The sequence below is a fragment of the Lepidochelys kempii genome, chromosome 6, assembly GCF_965140285.1.
Source record: "Lepidochelys kempii isolate rLepKem1 chromosome 6, rLepKem1.hap1, whole genome shotgun sequence".
NCBI lineage: Eukaryota > Metazoa > Chordata > Testudines > Cheloniidae > Lepidochelys > Lepidochelys kempii.
In genome coordinates, this window is record NC_136385.1 from 35,015,641 (window position 1) to 35,035,805 (window position 20,165).

General features: G+C 39.5%; 1 protein-coding gene across 8 annotated transcripts in view; it reads right to left on the minus strand.

Moving 5' to 3' along the window:
• The window catches only part of TRIM66 (tripartite motif containing 66), an 85,184-nt gene extending 65,148 nt beyond the window's left edge, over positions 1-20,036 (minus strand). Inside the window, exons 1-2 of one of the 8 annotated variants that reach the window (XM_078853189.1) lie at positions 18,067-20,036; positions 13,385-16,838 (exon numbers count right to left, since the gene is read on the minus strand). In XM_078853189.1, the coding sequence (XP_078709315.1) occupies positions 13,385-13,604 (220 nt within the window). In that variant the 5' untranslated portion in view covers positions 13,605-16,838; positions 18,067-20,036. Of the gene's footprint in view, positions 1-11,106; positions 11,161-13,384 lie in introns of all 8 variants that reach the window. The other 7 variants (XM_073347477.2, XM_073347476.2, XM_073347479.2 and 4 more) reach the window with 7 other exon arrangements.
• Between the last annotated feature and the right edge of the window lie 129 nt (positions 20,037-20,165).

Consider the following 20,165-nt stretch of genomic DNA (forward strand, 5'->3'; position numbering starts at 1 on the left):
TCCCAATCCTGCAACATTTTGCCAGATGAACATGCCTGATCACAGGCCTGATATTACAAGGTGTTGAGCGTACGCAATTCCCAGGATTGGGTTTGTGTTATTTTCATAACAGCATTTTGCAGTTTAAGTAATTTGGCAGAGATTGGTCACATAAATCAAATTCCAATATCAATATGTGTAAATGTGCATTGGTGAATCATTCAGTGAGATCTGCGAATAAGTTCATTTTCATTTACAAAACTTTTTATAAACTTAAAATTTCATGCATTCTTGTCAGAACAGAACTTGCCAAGAATTGTCCTCACTATATAAAAATTATATGACTCCTTTACAGGCTCTGCTCTTGAAATAAAAGAGAAACATTTTAAAAGTGTATAGTTTCATATTTTCTTAGCTCCCATTGAGGGAAAGACTGTGCCTTTGTCCTGGGTGTTTGCATGGAGAAGGAAGACCTTCCCACTACATGTCTGACTGCATAAGGCCTATTCCAGTTATAGGTGGAGAGGTGTGGGATACAGGCCTGTGTACACCAGGCCTGTATCCCACAGTACAGTACCAGGTTGTGCTGGTTACAAGCCATCCCAGTAGAGAGGGGTTTGCATACAGCTGGCACCACTGTGACTGCTTTTGGGTGTAACCGGGGGCGCAAAGCCTGATGGAAGACAGCAGCTATAAACAGCCAGAAGCAGCTATAAACCCAGAAGAAATGGGCATTGGAGGACTTCATGCCTGGGGGGAATTCTGTGGTGGCAACATTATATATAGAATGTTTGTGAGAGTATGTATTCTATAATGACAAGTTTCAGAGTAGCAGCCGGGTTAGTCTGTATTCGCAAAAAGAAAAGGAGTACTTGTGGCACCTTAGAGACTAACAAATTTATTTGAGCATAAGCTTTCGTGAGCTACAGCTCACTTCATCGGATGTGTTCAGTGGAAAATACAGTGGGGAGATTTATATACATAGAGAACATGAAACAATGGGTGTTACCATACACACTGTAACCAGAGTGATCACTTAAGGTGAGCTATTGCCAGCAGGAGAGGGGGAAGGGGGGGAGGGGGGAATGGGAAATAGTTTTACTTTGTACAGGACAGGCCCAACAAAGAAAATAACAGAACGCCACTAGCCATCACCTTCAGCCCCAACTAAAACCTCTCCAACGCATCATCAAGGATCTACAACCTATCCTGAAGGACGACCCATCACTCTCACAGATCTTGGGAGATAGGCCAGTCCTTGCTTACAGACAGCCCCCAACCTGAAGCAAATACTCACCAGCAACCACACAACAGAACCACTAACCCAGGAACCTATCCTTGCAACAAAGCCCGTTGCCAACTGTGTCCACATATCTATTCAGCGGACACCATCATAGGGCCTAATCACATCAGCCACACTATCAGAGGCTCGTTCACCTGCACATCTCTTTGGTCACTCGATTACAGACCTAAAAGTGGCAATACTTCAACAAAAAAAACTTCAAAAACAGACTCCAAGGAGAGACTGCTGAATTGGAATTAATTTGCAAACTGTATACAATTAACTTAGGCTTGAATAGAGACTGGGAGTGAATGGGTCATTACAAAAAGTAAAACTACTTCCCCATGCTTATTCCCCCCCCCCCCCCCCCCCCGCCCATTCCTCAGACATTCTTGTCAACTGCTGGAAATGGCCCAACTTGATTATCACTAAAAAAGGTCCCGTCTCCCTCCTCCCTCTCCCCCCCCCCCAGCTCTCCTGATGGTAACACTCACCTTAAGTGATCACTCTGGTTACAGTGTGTATGGTAACACCCATTATTTCATGTTCTCTTTGTATATAAATCTCCCCACTGTATTTTCCACTGAATGCATCCGATGAAGTGAGCTGTAGCTCACGAAAGCTTACGCGCAAATAAATTTGTTAGTCTCTAAGGTGCCACAAGTACTCTTTTTCTTTTTATGTATTCTATGTGAACTTTTATTTGCCACAACAAATGCTGTAGCAAACATGAGTGCTTCACATTACTCTGTAAACATCTACACCCGCTATTCATTTACTATTCCCGTTTACATATGACATTTCATCACAGATCAATATTTTTACACAGAGGACTCTTCCAGCTGCAAAACTTACCAGACTGCCTAATGACTGGCATTCTCCATATTGAAAGTTAAAGGAGGACCAACAGCTGTCAGAAATAAAGAGTACCATCTTTTGATGTTTGTGGGAACATCTTTGTGAAAATCTCCCATTTATATCATGAGAAGAATGGACCCAAAAGTCAGTTATTAATCATTCTTTCCACAGAACTATTACAAGCACAGTTATCCTCTTCAGGTGGCCTGAGGTCGGATTTTGTCCGAAAATTAAATAGCCATTTTAAAAAAAGGATTGGAATTTAAAAAAGACAAAATATAACTACAATTCCACACATATTTAAAACATAACATTTCACAACATCCTAGTTCCATAGCACTGTCCTTGTTTTGCTTTTTTGGCTATTAGTTACATTATTTTATTTCATGTTTTATCTATCTATCTCTGACAATTGTAGCTAATTGCCTTAGTACCAGGGCAGTATATCAAAATGATATTGTCCTATCCGTGATGGTGGAATCTTTCCCTGCTTATCAGAAATAAAATTTCTATGTGCACCTTTTACGTAAACCATTAACAACTCTGCTCTCTAGAGATATGTGCAAATATAACAGGTGCACAGGCATACCTAAGGCAATCTATGCTATGGGTACAATGCCATTACCACAGCTCTCCCAAGCCATTACCATTGGCGCAGGCGGGGAACACCTGTGAATTGCAGTATGGGTGGTTGCTAGGCTCAGAGCTAGCTTTCAAATGGTCATGTGAGGCCTTCAGATGGCATCTGCCACAAGTTTTTGTTTTAGCAACAGCAACGTGAGTGAAGAAGCAAATAAACATTGATTAATAAGTCTGGAACAGAAAATGTACTTTGCAGGTAATTTTTTTAAGACACACATGGGTTCCTGCTCTAATACTATTCTAGTCAATGGGAATCTTTCCATGAATTGGATCTGGCCCTTGGAGACTTTGAACCAGTTCCTTACACACAATACTGCAGCCCAATCAGTGTAAAAACTGTAAATTCCAGACCAATGGTTCTCAACCCACAGCCAAAGCAACCTCAGGGCCATACAGGTAGTATATATAGTGTGTGGAGAGCTGCATATGTGGCCCACAATGGTAAATAGGTTAAGAACCACTAGACTGTATTCATGCCTTAAACAGTTAGCAAGACAGTGGCTTAGGGCTACAGAATGCTTCTCACAATGACTCAGAAGAAAGTCAATCAGCAGAGCAGTTTCTAGAAATGGGAAAATGCATGGAGTTTAATGAGAGCTGCCCCCAAAGCCATTATTCCACTTGGATGTTATGGTGGTGCATATCCTGGACTATACATGACACACTGGGAATTTTTACTGGCTGGCTAGCAAAAGCAGTGCTTAAGGTATTTCCATGTCAAGGGCCATTTCATGCAGATCTGTCATACTGTAAAATGGGTTAATACTGCAATAATGTATTTTTGCTACATTCCAGTATTATGCAGTTAGCACAAATATTTTATAACAGAAATTATATCTATTCACCTACACTTAATGGGGTGCTTGTGGCCTCAAGCAGGCTAACATGAATTTAATTTGTGCTCATCTGCCAGAGACCAGGGAAATACAAAATATAAATAGTATTTACTCTTTTATAGGAGTCAGAATTAATGTTTTAAAGAAATATTTCAGCATCTTTCACGCTTAAAAATAACATGGTCCTCGTGACTGTCCAGGAGCCTCATTTATTTTGAGAAATGTAGTCACATTAGCAAATTTGGAACAATCAGATTTTTTGATGCAGAGAAAGTTTCTTCTAATTTAAAATCACTGGATATCTAAAATTGAACCACTAGGCACTAAATTGCCCAGATTTTATACCCCATCCATGACACTGAAGTCAGTGCAGTTGCATGGAATGTGAGTCACATAGAATATGGCCCCAGATACCAAACATGATATTAGGATCTTTATTACTGACATGCATTCAAATGTGGGTGAACTCTGACCATCTAAATGTCTTGAAGTATATCTGAAACATCTGGCTAAATGAGAGTTAAGTAACCATGACTTATAAACTTGAAGCTCCTCTTAGAAGCATCTCAGAAGTGTATCTAACTCTCAAGTTCTCAGTGTGAAGAATACCAAGAAAAGTGAGGAGTAGAAGGAACAACTAAAAGAAATTACTCAGAAAATTCTAGATACATGGCAATACTGTACGGGGGACATTCTTCGACTTATGCAGCTGCCAATATGCATTGCTAATGGCCTAAATATCTCCCTAACAGATCATGGGCTATTCTTGAAATTCATGATTAAGATTTCTTGTCCTTCATGATAGACATATTTGCATCTTGCTGAATGTGTTCAGTTCAAATAATGGGACTTCACTTGTGATACTTTTTATATATATTAAAGAGTACACTGTAGAAATGCTCAACACTCTCCTCATATGCATTCTAAAAAAGCTCAACTATTCTTGACATTAAAAATACACTATAGAATGGTTATCCAAACTAATTATAATGAAATTAAGCAAGCTGGACAAATAGCCTGTATGTACTTTTGTAAACAGTGAGACAAGAAACAGCTGCTTCAAGAGTATAAAGTGCTTATGCTAAATCTCGCTGCAAAGCTTATACTTAAAATGTAGATTGCTGCTAAACCACTGTTTTCTTAAATAAAAAAAGAAAACAAAGCAACTCATGTTTGCTTACCTGTCCTCTGGATAAACAGTCACCTGAAAAGGTGCACAAATCAAAGTCACTAAGCACAGGAAATGGGTTGTTATTAAGCAGAAGTCCATACATAGTACCCCCTAGCAACAGCCTTTTCTGTACAGTATCATTTGATGATGAAAGAAAGTGATTAGACCTTTCTGCTTAGCATCTGGAACTGCTTTCCCTTCTTCACTCAAGAAACATTCACAAAGTAGCAAGGTCAGGATAAGAGGTGGGTTATTAGAAGGCACACACCCAAGATCCACCTTATTTTCCTCCCGGTTTATTTCTTGCTCTCACCTGAGATGCTTTTAGGCCTTTTTAAAGTTTTCTTGGCTGTATTTTTCCAGAAGTGTTGAAATACAGATCACACTGTAAGACAATAACAGCATCCACTCTCTTTCTTGTTGGATTGTCTTTCAAACCTCAGAGTAACTTTTAATAGGTGCTCAGAAGGAAAGAAATAGGAGTCTCTCTGCTTCAGCTAAATGAATATCACAAAGCCATTCACTCTCAGCGTACCCTCTGCAGACTATTCCCTACAAATCTTTCTAGACTTCATCTCTCAACATTACCTATAAACAAACAAGGTTCATTTGTTTCAGAAACCTGTACTTTACAGACAGCTCATTTAAATGTATCATTATTACGGCATCGTTGGTGAAGGAAAGCATTGCCCTAGAGACTCACTGTTTATACATATGAAGAATGATGCAACAGCTGTATCTAAATAGTAATCCAACACAGAATTATAGATTCAAACAACAGAATCTGCATTTCAAGAAATCATGCAACCACTATATCTGAATCAGGCCCATTATTTCTCCCAAAACTTCTAGAAACAGAAGCTGAATCTCTTTCATGGGTAAAGGGTTGCTGAGAACCCCATGTTGTTTATATGTAATTTACTCTGGCAAGGAGATAGGAACATTTGCATAAAAATCTGATCTTTTTCCTAGGAGTTCAGTAGCTTCTCCTGTTTACTAATCAATTGAAATAATTAATCTTCTACTTATGACATCACAATTCATTGATGTGCAGCGGATTATGATGTCACAGAGGCTAATAATTTCAGGGATGCCAACAAGGATCCTAAGATTGGACTTGAACCCAATTTCTTCATGAGTTGTGGGATAGGCTACCTAATAAGCCAACACTGAAATTCCAGATACATGCACTCATAGCTATTTCTCAATATATCTGACCTACTAGCAGGCACTACAAGACCAGTGAGGGCCACTCTGTTTTGAAGTCATTCTCAGAAAAGTCTTCTTCAGATGATGTACATGAAGAAATAACACTGCTGCAACCCTGAAACTGTTCCATCATTCCTTCATGGTGTACTACGGAGCATGAAGAAAAGCACCATGGAAGCTACCATGAAGAAGGCACAATGCATGCACCCACTGGAGTTATAAAAACACCTCTCTTCTCTGAGAGATGTTCTCAATTTGCCACACTGTGTTTGCTCCTTTTTCATGGATCGCAGATCCTGCAAATTCAAGTCAGCTATGTCACTCACCTCAGCAATAGTAACTAAATTGAAGGTGCATAGAACAGTCATACTAATGAACACAAGAAAGCAGTCAGTGGGCCCAATATTCAAACACAAACACCTAAACTGGATATCTAAATCCCACATATGGAGTTTTAAAATCAGCATTCAGACAAACAATACCAAACACCCCCCTTGCCACAGGTAACACACAGGCCTTGAAGTATGCCTGGAGCTCAACAAACATGGACTCTGACACATGACATGGAGAGGGAATTCCAGAGAATAACGAAACTTCAGATATACAAATCAAGTTACCCAGTGGATCTCAACGGCCAGTATAAGATATAAGGAGAGAGTAGTCTCCAAGGTACACAGTACCTACACCATAATGAAATTTATGAATCAAAATTGACACCCTGAATTGGACCCAGAGATTAACTGGAGGCCAGTGTAGTCTTTTGACTACAAGTGCCATATGCTCCCTGAGAGAAATACCCATGAATAAAGAGCTGATGTGTCAGAGTGCCCTTCAAATTTTGCTACAAATACAGTAAATTGCAGTAATCCATGAATAACTGGCCACGTCTACATCTCCTCACCAAGCACAGAGACCCTGGCTGATTTTAAACTGTAGATCCACCACTTCTAAACTGAGTATCACAGGACTCAACTTACAGTTTTGTTTCAAGGCCCTCCAACTCCAGCCCTAGGTCAGGCTTTAACACAAGAAAAGCTCAGCTCAAGTGTCTGCTTAATAAATCAGAACTGACAATTAATCTCCGATTGTTCTAAAAATTGCTGATCATAAAGAAACAGGCAGCAGGCATATCATACCCATCACATTTCTACCTGCTGTCCAGACATTGTTGAGGGGAAAGAGGGTAAGGCAAGAAGTGCAAATACCAGGATAATTATTCTCAGAGATCATTAGCTAATGCTCAGAGCTGCTGGCATGGTTCATGGTTTCCTTAGAGATCCAATTATAGGCTATAGGAAACAGTTTTAAAGAAAACTCCCCCTATTTTACAGGTTCATATTTATCTAACAAAACCCAACTGCTTTGCTTGCCTTTTGGGTCTGGCAGCTGAACCACAGAGTGAGATGAGCCAAATTCCCCAAAATTAATTTAAATGGACCAAATTAGAAGCCTGCGGACAGCAGAGATGCTTTTCCATGCTTCTTGATGAGGTTTTCTTCCCTCCCCCTTTTGAAACAATTCATATTTTGTGCTGGCTCTAAACCTCTTTCTGGATATCTAATTAAAACAAATGAGTATTCTCTTTCAGAATTAACAGGTGTAATATATTGCATCACTTGCACTATGTGATATTGCATCAAAACAAGATTATTTGTTGCCCTCATAATCTGGCTGCTCTAACACAGGCCAAATTGAAGTTAATAGCTTCTTAAAAAGCTGTACTGACACCCACATTTTAATACAATCCAGAAGAATGCTTAAATCAACATGGAATATTGCATGCTGGGACCTGTAGTCTCCACAAACCACACCTTCATATTGAAAGTGACTGCAGAGTAAAAGGAGACAGAGTGATTAACTTGTTTCATAAAGAACAATACACTTCTCTCATTAAAGACAGCTCAGAATACATGAATGCTAATGTGATCATCAGTTAGGCAAATTTTTGATGCCTTTCACCAATTACCTATAAGATTTCACAAGTAGGCATTAGGTGGTAGGGCTGCTACATAATATCTGCTCTTCCAGTTTAAGACAACTGTATATTTTCAACAGCAGCCATGTTGACTCCGTCTAAAGGTCTGCTTTAGTTGAGTTCAGTTTGCAGTTCTTCACTACTTGACCTTTAGTATGTATTTTCCTGTCATTTTTGAATCTGGGTATTGGGTTCTCTCTTACAAAAGAGTGTCCATCAGTGGGTAGTTCCGACTTATTCATTTCAATTTTACTCCTGGAGGAATCCTGTGCCACTGCGCAAAGCAGAATTTTTCTGAAATTAACATTGTGGTGCAGAATTTCCTTTCCCACACAGAAATGGGCTGCAGTGCTGCTGGCCGCTGGACCCAGCAGAGCCAAGCTCGCACATAGAAGACATTGCTGGGGGAAGGAGGAGGAGGGAGCTAGAGGGTTCCTGACAGCTGCAGTTCTCAGCGCACCCTGAGGGGAGGACAGGGTGGCATGCAGGAAACTCCACGCAAGCCTGGGACTGAGCATTAGGTTGTTTCTCCCTCTGGATCCCTGGGCTCTGGGGGGGGGAGAGTGTCTGAGCTGGGGGGAGCCACATCTGGGCTCTGGGGGGGAAGAGTGTGGGTATGTGGGCAAGGGGAGGCCCTGCAGCTGGGCTCTGGGGTGAGAGGGTGCAGGCATCTGGGCTAGGGGGAACCCACAGCTGGGCTCGGGTGTATTAGCTGGGGGGCGCCCTACAGTTGGCCTCGGGGGTGGGGGGGGAAGAGTGGAGGTTGTGGGTGTCTGGCCCCTCGGCTGGGCTCGGGAAACGAGAGAACGGGACAGAGAAACAGGAAATGGGTTGTCATAGGGGTTTCTTTAACTCTCTACTCCTGGGGGGGAAATTGTGTGTCTGTATTGTTACAGACATACTCGCTGACTGGTATTTTGAAATAAATTACCAAAATAATTGAAAGTGACATGATTATGTAGTGTCATTTTGACAAATAAAATTTGCAGAATTTTAAAACATTGTGCACAGAATTGTTTATTTTTTGGCACAGAATGACCACAGGAGTACAATTTGTAGGCTAGCTCTGTAATAATTTTGCCATAAATATTATTATACAAGTCATGGAAACCCAATGATATCATGCACAATTTATTTACATGGTTTCACAGAAAATAAAAGTCATTCCACAGGATGAATTCAAACAAAGATTTAATAGTAATAAAAATTATTATTGAAATTTTCAACTTCTAGAAGGCTTTTCATCTATTCATTTCAAAGCACTTTACAGAGGTGGGTAAGTATCACTCTCATTTTACAAATGGAAACACACAGCTTGCCTAAAGTCACAAAACAGAAATGTAACCAGGGCTTAAACTCAATCAGTACATGCTAGCATGGTGTGTCAGCACCTTTTTCATGCTGCCTTCTTATGGTTCAGAATCTAAGCTTTCATTAAAAAAACAGTCTCTAGCTGTTATGGTTGCTAATTTAATCTTGAAAACATGACCTGAGTATAACTGACACACAGACATCTACCTATGTTGTAGAACCTGACATCATAACATCTCAAAGGGTGCTAACTCAGATACCTGATGATAAAAAAAATTAAAATTAACTATTTCATTTCTCAGCAAAGCCTGTAAGACAGGAGAGGGAGGATTATATGATGAAGAACTGAACAATATACAGGCGCCACAAGGGAGCTTTTTCAAGGAAGGAAAACTAAACACAAGGAACCCCCCAGCAGAGACCATGGATGCATTTGGATCGCAGTGAGGTGCAGCCAAGCCAAAGGAGACCAGATAGCATACCTGAGCAAATTTTAAACATCTGCACAATCTACTGTGGGGGTGTCAAGGTTCCTTCCCCACTCTGAACTCTAGGGTACAGATGTGGGGACCTTCATGAAAGACCCCCTAAGCTTATTCTTACCAGCTTAGGTTAACAACTTCCTCAAGGTACAAACTTTGCCTTGTCCTTGAACCCTATGCTGCCACCACCAAGCGTGTTAAACAAAGAACAGGGAAAGAGCCCACTTGGAGACATCTTCTCTCCTGGGGAAGGCTTGATAAAAATCTTCACCAATTTGTATAGGTGAACACAGACCCAAACCCTTGGATCTGAAGAACAATGGAAAAAGCGATCAAGTTCCTAAAAGAAGAATTTTAATTAAAGAAAAAGTGAAAGAATCACCTCTGTAAACATAAGGATGGTAAATACCTTATAGGGTAATCAGATTCAAAACATAGAGAATCCCTCTAGGCAAAACCTTAAGTTACAAAAAGATACAAAAGCAGGAATATACATTCTATTCAGCACAGCTATTTTACCAGCCATTAAACAAAAGAAATCTAACACATTTCTAGCTAGATTACTTACTAACTTTTTACAGGAGTTCTGAGCTGCATTCCTGATCTGTTCCCGGCAAAAGCATAACACACAGACAGACCCTTTGTTCACCCCCTCCAGCTCTGAAAGTACCTTGTCTCCTCATTGGTCATTTTGGTCAGGTGCCAGCGAGGTTATTTTAGCTTCTTAACCATTTAGAGGTGAAAGGGTTTTGCCTCTGGCCAGGAGGGATTTTATAGCACTGTGGACAGAAAGGTGGTTACCCTTCCCTTTATATTTATGACAGGGTGGTTTCTCATGTATGTAGAGCTTACTTTGTAGTCAGAGCCTGCTTTTTTATTGTGGGAATACCACCTGTTTCCCCCCATCCAAATCTGTGCTTTGAATGAAACACTTTTCCGAACACTAAACACATTCATCCTGTGGAGCTACACAAGGGATGAATGTGGCCATTACTATTTAACATGTAGAAAGATTGGAAAACATATACTGAATTACAGAAAAAGTAAATGAGTAAAACCACTAACTCCCACTGATTTCCAAGGCCTCCCATTACCAATAAAATGTTCAGTCACCAAACCTGCAAAGATCATTGACTTTTATGTCCTCTTGTCGGAGCTGTCCTCAAATGAAATTCACTGACTTAAGTTCCCATGTTTTTAAACCACCAGCTCTCACAAATCAAGTCTAAGGTACTCCCAGTTTCCCCAGAGTGTCCAGGTTACCGCCGATGTCTTGCTAACACCTCTTCCTGAGCAAGAACACTGAGCTGCAGCTTAACATGTACTTTCTTCGCAACCTCAACAGCCATTAAGTAACTTACCCAGTGCACTTTAAATCCACCTTTGCAGCAATCCTAGAGGCATCACAAAGACAACTGAAAATGGGAAGAGACGGCTTAATCCTGCTATCTCATAATTTGTACTACTGTACTGAAAGACAGGGATTAAAATACATCTCTATAACTAAGGGCTTTATTTATCTTAGATTGCCTTCATTTGGAAATGTAATAGATTTTCCCCCTCACTTTGCATTTGATTGCATTTAGGGCTTGTTGATAAATCGTTGCCGAGTCTGAAAACACTTGTGAAGAATTGAGTTAGCTGACTTGGTGCTGACAACAATTTTGTGCTCAGGACATACTAGAACAAATCATGTTCAGCATCATGTCACCTAACTGATTCAATGATTTATCTGGGTCTATGCTGATAATACAGTCATGGTCAGCATCACATAGCTAACTTAATTCTCTACAAATGTGTTCAAGCACAGTAACATTTGGTAAAACACAATAACATTTTGTAGTATAGACAAGCCTTTACCAGCATTTTCAGCCATGGATTTAAGTGAGACACAGATGTGTCTTCTTTGCTGCTCATGTTGCTCAGATATTAATTAGAGGTTTGCACCTGGTGTCTTCCTTAAGTTTATTGGGTTATCACTGTTGATTGGTTCTTTTCTCTGCTATTTCTCCTATCTGGCTCTTACCCATAATTGCTCCTGATCTATAATAAGCTAAGTTGGGAAGCAACGCATTGCAGCTTTCAGCAAAACTCTGTTTCAGGGGTGCTAGATTAGCATGTTCAGGTCCACTAGTGCTGCGGGTTAATAATTCCTGATCCACTCCACAGGCAGTGGATCAGGAATTATGATCATTATACATGAAAAAAAAATATTTTAAAAATATAATTAATCCTCATCATAGCTAAATCCAATGTAACCAAGGATGACAAAGGGCTCTACAATGACGAGAATCATCATCATCTCCATTCTGTATTTGGGGAAACTGATACACAGAGAGGTTGAGGCCAACATTTTCAAACTAGGATACATCCAGTTAGGCTCTGGTATATCAGAGGCTGAATTGAAAAGAGAACCTAGTTCTCCTGGAATTGATAGTAAAAAGCCACCAGAGAGCTTAGATACCACCGTGGTATGTAGAAATACCAGAGGACAGTTAATGGTACCCTTTTGTAATTTATTTGAAGTGATTGTTCATTCTCTTACTCTAGTCTTTTACATTTTTTACTCAGTTTCCTGCACATGAATAGCCTCCTTCTTCCTCTGTGCTAAGTGACTTCCCTTTCCTCTTCCAACATTTCTTCCACTTAGCCTTTCAACAATGATCTGCTTCCTAGTGCTGTTTCCAGCCACTCTCACATCTGAACCATTTTGGTTTGTGTTATCTATCCAATTCAGATTCTCAGCTCTTCGCATCAGGGACTATGTCTTCCTAAAAATTTCTAACAGAACTGCTCTGGAACTGTTACAAATTAATAGGATTTTTTTTTCTTACAATCAGTGTTTTCTCAGTAAAAAAGTGACTGAATTCAACAAGCTAGGTTCTAGTTTAGCATATTACCATATCTGTTTGTGTGTCTCGTTCTACAATTCAGAAACACCTGTGCATTTATTTTTAAATTAACTACTAAAAACTCTAACCACAACTTCATGCTCAACAGAGCCAGATTCACAAAATCCTTGGCTTTGCAACTGAAGTGCACTAAGCTTAGTTTAGTTAAAAACTGATTGAGTCAGTATGATAATTACAGTATATAGTGGAATCTACTTATGATGAACTTGAGATGCAGTAAAATGGAAGTGCATCAGAATATATACACTGCAATTCTAGTTATAATGACCTTCGATAGAAGTGAAGGACCAGATCGAGATATCAAAATCTATTCTAAATTTTTCTATGGAAAAATTGTTTACCTTAGAAAGTTCCATTGTATTCAAAGAATTGTGTAAAGAAGTTATAGCCTAGCAGCTACCTTACAATACCTTTTCGTAAAACAAACATCCAGGATGTTGACACTTGTTTAAAACAATTAATTAAAAACAAACTGATTATGTGAGTTTAAACATTTTTCCAAATTATTTAATTTGTCTCTAATAGATTTGTTTTTCCCAATAAAAGTTCATTTAGGGGAGAAGGTACCCCACCCATCTCTTTCTCATTTCTAATTTTAAGTCTCCTAGTAATTCCTTTACAACATATTTTAAAGAATAATTGTGTAAAAAAGTGCTTCTCAATCGGCCTATTCCAATATTGCATTATAAAGTGCCTAAGAAGTACAAAATAGTACATGAAATGTTACCTTCATACATAACTTCACGTTCAGTGGGAGTGTAATTGTATCCTTGAATCAAATCTGGAAGACAGTCCTTACAAAAGGAGTGAAGACAAGGCAGCAGTCTGGGATCTCTTCTCTTTAGTTCCCATTTGCACACCAAACAATTCCTCAACAGATCTAGGCTCTCCATTTTCCTAGTCCAAAGTTTGACATCAAGGACACTAAAAGTCACAAAATGACTCATTACAACCACTTTCTACTTAATGAAGCGCTCGGCCACCCAAGTGAAAAATACAAGCCAACTGCAGGAGGCACGTTCTCAAAAACATTTATTCAGCCCCTTTGAAGAAAGGGGAAGTTCCTTGCAGGTGAAAATTGCACACCCACATTACTGAAAATAACGTTTTCTTTGCAGATTAGCGTGTTGGAAAGAGTGGTTTTAGGCAAACAAACCAAAATTCCATTCTCAGTACGTAGTGCTTGCTACTTTTGATAAAATCTGAGGCATACTGTACTGTGGATCTATTTATAGTAATGCTAACTGTCTAAATTCTCACACACTGTACTCTTTCTGCTTGCAGTTCTCAAAGCGGGTGGAAAATGTTCCAACTTTTTCTACACTTTTTTCCCAATGTTTTACAATAAGCAAGAGAAATAAACGGGAATAAGGGAATAAACAGTTAAAACCCCATTCCCATTTGAACAATGCATGTTAGAAAGCTGCATACAGAAATGCAAAGATACTTGTAATTATGAACGTTTTTGCTTCTAAAGATTTAATAATGTGCCCCTTACACTCCGTACAAATGGCATCTTGGGGTTCCATGCTTACTGCCTCTCAAAGACTACAAATCAAATCTGCTCCCTTTACAAGTAAAGCAATGTTTTCCCTAACTTTAGCCTGCGATTTCCAAGTAAAACTGTGTACTTGCTGGCTTACGCCTCAACCGAGATTCTGAAATTGGAATTGAAGTCTCAGTTCCAACATGGAAATAATCCAAACATGCAGCAGGAAACTTTGGAAGTTACAGCTCATGGAGTTTCCTTCTTGTTATTTTATAGAGAGGGGAAAAAGGTGAATGTAGTTCTGCCCTCCCCTACTCCCTGAAATAAACTGAATATTTCATCCCATTGGGCCACAGATCCTGAAAGATCCTCAAAGGGCAAGGGACACATCTACACTGCTGTTCATTGCTTCCACTTTGCTGCTTGGCCCTGGAAGCATGCTTTCTACAGGGACTGTCTCTGGAGCTCTCCTATAAAGGAGCTCCACATCACAGGAGGGAAACAGCTCAAACATGTTTGGACTGTATTAATTGATGTTGCCTTCTCCCATGTGTATGGGCAGGGGAGAATCCACAGGAACCCTTCACCCATACCCTTTATAGAGCATTGCAGAGGGGCTTCTGTGGGGTAGGAGAGAGAGAGAAGCATGCTGCAGAAGCAGAATACCCCACTTCTGCAGGTGCAAGTGGCCCCTGCGCACAGGGGAGCACGCGTTACTTAGGTAATCACTCTCTTCATGGTGTGTGAGCCAAGACAAATCCAGCTGTCTCCCACAATAATATAATATTTAAATATTTAAATAATATTGATTTAAATTGGGGATTGGTCCTGCTTTGAGCAGAGGGTTGGACTAGATGACCTCCTGAGGTTCCTTCCAACCCTGATATTCTATGATTCTATGAATATCGTAACAGTTCAGAATGCAGAGATGCATTTGTTTCAGACAAGTTGACTAAGAACTTCACCCCACCCACACAAAGCGCTAGATGACATATCTAATAGTTGTCAAGATACATCTCAAAAGTGTGCCTTTTTTACTTTCATCCAGCTTTTCCAATGGATAGAAATCCTGATGTTCTATTTTATTTGTGTCAAGCTCTTCCACAGGGATTTACCAAGTATTCACATGCAATAATTGGTCTAGGACTCCTCCAGTGACATTTTTTGTTTCTTTAAAAATAACCATGCCATTGGGAATAATCTGCTGCATTCCAAGGGCAAAAAAAATGGTGTCCATTCAGAAGTATTTTTTTAAGTCAGAGGAAAAGGACAAAGTGGAAAACAGAGGATGGCTATTACTTGAGCCAAAGAAGTCCTCTCAGCCTACCCATGTCCCCTTCAACAGGATTACCAGAGCTGAATAGAGAATTGGGCCACTCAATATCAGCCAGAGCTTTCATGTTTCACGGAAGGGCTCCCATTCCACACCACAAAGTAGCTCACTTCCGCCTCCTAGAAATATAAAATCATAACCTATTACATCAAAATAAACTTCAAAAAGAGGAAAAAGCAATGAATGCAGAATACAAGAAATTTGCTGAACTGAATGCATATCCTTTTTATTTAACAAACCCAGCTGGAGAGACCATAATGTTGGTGCAGTGGCTTTATACAACAGAATAAACAGGATGACATACTGTTCCCATAGACTGCAATTCCATTCTAGCTTCCATTAGCAAGACAGGAATTGTGCAATTGTGAAATGATCAGTTTTGATGTTTCCTGCAAGCTTTTGTTCTTTAGAGGTCATCTGGGGAAAGTACTCGAGAAAGCTTTATTGCAGGCACAAGACACCTACCCATTGAACACATATAACATTTTCATATCACTTAAACGAGACAGAGAGACATTATGTGTTTCTCATTTAAATTATACAGTGTTACTAGTCTGCCCTTTACAAGATTAATGCCCCCTTACCAAAAGATATTTATTAAATCTGAGGGGTTCAGAAAACAACAAATTTTCCCCCTTTACAATAAATTACATAATATTACCAGCATGTGCGTAAACTTGAGGACAAACACAACTCTCAAATATGTGGGATATAGCTAGAGAAACTTCTCAGGTCCTGAGTAATGCTGAGCAATCTCTCTTGACTTTACTGAGGGTCTGAGCCAGACAAACAAGCATATGAATAAAGAAACATTTAGACAAACTATAAACAATGTGCACACATTTAAAGCAAAACAAATGGATTCTCTAAAAGCAAAGGCTGGAAAGCATGCTCTTTTTGTATCATGGAATAACAAAATCTGAATGACTCAAAAATTACGATCTGTCCATTTAAAAAAAAAAAGAGTTTAAGAGTAACACATTTTAATATTACTATTTAAAATTTTAAAACATATTGGACTAAATTTTAAAACCTGCCACTTATTTTGCAACCACAACCAGTTGCAGGCGCAAATGAAAATATGTGGCTATCTGGCTACTTGATTGCACTAGCATATCACACAGCCAGCAATAATCTATCATTTGCATCCATAGTTGACTGCAGGTTCAACATTAGAAGCCGTTTTAAGGCCCATTTAAAAATAAGTTCCATTAAATGTACCAATAGTATAATTAGATAACATGATAATAATGATTATCTATATATGAACTCACTTTATTTGATACATCTTCATGATCCATCCTCCAGAGGTAAATGTTCAAAGTGGTCTTCTTCAGTCTCCAACAGTATGTACTTATACTTTAGAAAGGGGAAAAAAGGTGATCTGGGAAACTACAGGCCCGTTAGTTTGACCTCAATAGAATGCAAGGTCTTAGAACAAATTTTGAAAGAGAAAGTAGTTAAGGACATTAAAGATAAAATACAACATGGTATTACAAAAGGTAGATCATGCCAGACCAACGTGATCTTCCTTGAGAAGATAACCAATTTTCTAGACAAAGGAATTGCAGTAGATGGAATATACCTGGATTTCAGTATGACATTTGGTACCATTCCACATGGAAATTAGTTAAATTGGAGAAGATGGGGATTAATATGAGAATCAAGAGATGGATAAAAAAAACTGGTGATAGGGGAAACTACGATGAATCATGCTGAAAGGTGAACTGTCAGGCTGGAGGAAGGTTACTAGCAGAACTCCTCCAGGATCCATCTTGTGACCAATCTTATTTCACATTTTCATTAATGATATTGGCTCAAAAAGTGGCTGTTCACGAATACCATTTGTGGATGACACAAAGTTAGGAGGTATTGCCAATACAGATAAGGACCAGAATATCATACAAGAATATTTAGATGACCTTGAAAACAGGAGTAATAGAAATGTAATAGAAATCTCCAATGGCCAGACATGGGACACTATAGGGAGAGAGCGATGAGTTAATATATTCTTTCCCAAGTGTCTGGCTGGTGCGGCTTGCCTACATGCTCAGGGTCTAACTAATCGTCATATTTGGGGACTGCAAAGAATTTTCCCCCAGATCAGAATGACAGAGACCCTGGGGGATTTTTGCATTCCTCTGCAGCACGATGCACAGGTCACTTGCTGGTTTGAACTAGCATAAACAATGGATTCACTGCAACTTGCAGTCTCTAAATCAAGACCTGATGACTTCAGTAACTCAGCAAGAGGTTACAGACCTACTACAAGAATAGGTGGGTGAGGTTCTGTAGCCTGCAACAAGCAGGAGGCCAGACTAGGTGATCATGATCATGCTGGGGACTGGACTAGAACACCTCTCAAGCTCCCTTCCCATCCCACGATTCTATGATGGCTCCTTCTGGCTTTAGTCTATAAGTCTCTGCTCCTCATAAATCCTTTAACATATTGCTTCATTATGAATTAGAACACACAAATATATTAATTTTACAATAGGAGGCTGAGTTTTTAAGGAAGTGTAATTTTTAGAGAGATGGCTAAAACGTTTTCCAGAACCAAGGCCATGGAGCAACAGTACAAACCCACCTTATGAAGTACTGAGAGCCATCAGTACACCCTGGTTTCAGTTGAAGGACTCAATACATCACAGAATTAGGATTTCCAGGAAGGTGTAAATATGTTTCATAGAAGAGGAAAGCAGAAGGCAAATGGTACCATAATTTGAGCATCTTTGTAGCTTAGGGCTGGGACTTTCATAAGTCATCTGAATTTCTCTCTCTTCTCTGTCCTCATCTTTATTTCTTGCTGATGCCATCAAAGGGTGGTTTTGATATCTTCCTGGTGTTAAAAGGGGGTGTTTGTTGTGAGGATTCCACAAGGCTTTTACAACATTATAATATTTATCTTACCATATGTGTTTATTTTATAATTGATACATTGACAGTTATTTGGGTTGGCAAGGTGGTTGAATACCACCAAACAAAAATACCTTTTCATATTTATAAAACATGGATGCAAAGTAAAGAACAAGAGGGAAAACAAGCAAAACATTTAAAATCAAAAAGTTAAGTAAGTCTTCATTTTAATTAGCTCCTTCATTCTTGCTCTCTATTTGTGCAGAACCTATTAATGGGAAAATCCTTCGTTGGAAGTCTCTTAAATATCATCAGATGTCCTTCCTGGGAATCATATCAAATTGTAAAGATGACCACTGAGTATCTAGTAAATTCTATTTAGCTTGGTGGTAACCTTTCTTCAGCAAAGGCTAGTACCTGATACTTCCAAAGAAACTAAAGAAACATAATGCACCTGATGTGACACACTAGAACTATCCTGCACTATGGAGAAAAAAGAAATTATGAAATTAAATTCTAAAACACTGTCAGTAGAAAGGGTCAGATTCAGCGGTCTTAAGAAAACTGCAGTTGTAAATCACAACCTAATGGGAGCTGTGTGAGGTTCACAGATTATGAGCTTGTTCCCTCCACTCCCATTTCACTCACTTTTCTTATTTAGGTCATAAGCGTGCAGCAACTCTACATCTGTGCAATTTGTAAACGGAAAGGTAAAAAACTAGCTTTATTACGAACTATGATCAGCTGCTGCAAATAGGTTACTAGATACCTCAGCAAATGTATAGTACAAGACTGTAAAGGACAAAACCACTCAGGTTCACAATTGCTCCTAAACATTTACAAACAGGACCTCAACATTTAAAAAAAAATATGCAGACATATTTTAGTAACAGTTTCTCCTATGTCATTCTCCGCACTTTTATTTGTACTAAGTAGCAAGTATTAAAGGACACTACCATATTTAATGGAAAACTTTGGAGGCAACTGTAAAAAAAATCCATTTATAAACAAAAATATTAGTTGTAATTAACAGGCAATGTTTTCACTAAAGTATAAATAGTTAAAACACTTGTTTTAAACCAAAATTATGCGGTAAAAACAATAATCGTTTACCAGTGAGCCCAAGCCATTTTAAACTAGGTTTATAGCAAGTCTGAAGATTTTGGAACAGCCAAAGAACGGTAAATATTTTTACTGTTACTCTATTTGCATGAGCTTACAACTCAACCATGAACATTTATTCTGGGCTAACACATGGCCACATAGGCTATGTCTAAACTGCAGCTGGGAGGAAGCGTCACAGCCCAGGTAGACAGAATTGCTCTAAGAGGGCTTCAGCTAAAATATGGCAGTGTGGATGCTGTGGCTCCAGTGAAAACTCAAGCTAGCCACCTGAACTTAGACCCAGGGGGTTTGGCACGCTGGAGAGCCTGAACTGCCACTTGAAATGCAAAATCCACACTGCTAATTTTTAGTGCACTAGCTTGAACCCTACTTTCACAAGTCTCTCTAGGGGACTGGAAGGCTCACTACCATATAGACAATACCCAGAGGGTCTCATTTTCGGAGGATATTTATTTTATAAAGAAAGAAATGACTACTCTGCACATGTATAGCAAGCTCCCTTTGAATAGGGTTACCACAGCTGAACATTCAAAAAAAAGGGGACACTCCACAGGGGGGTGTGTGTATTTGCCCATGCCCCCCAGCCCTACCCCAACTCCACCCCTTCCCCACCCCCATTGGACCCCTTCCCCAAATCCCTGCCCCAGCCCCACCTCCTCCCCTGAGCATGCCACATTCCCCCCCTCCCCCCCATGTGAAACAGCT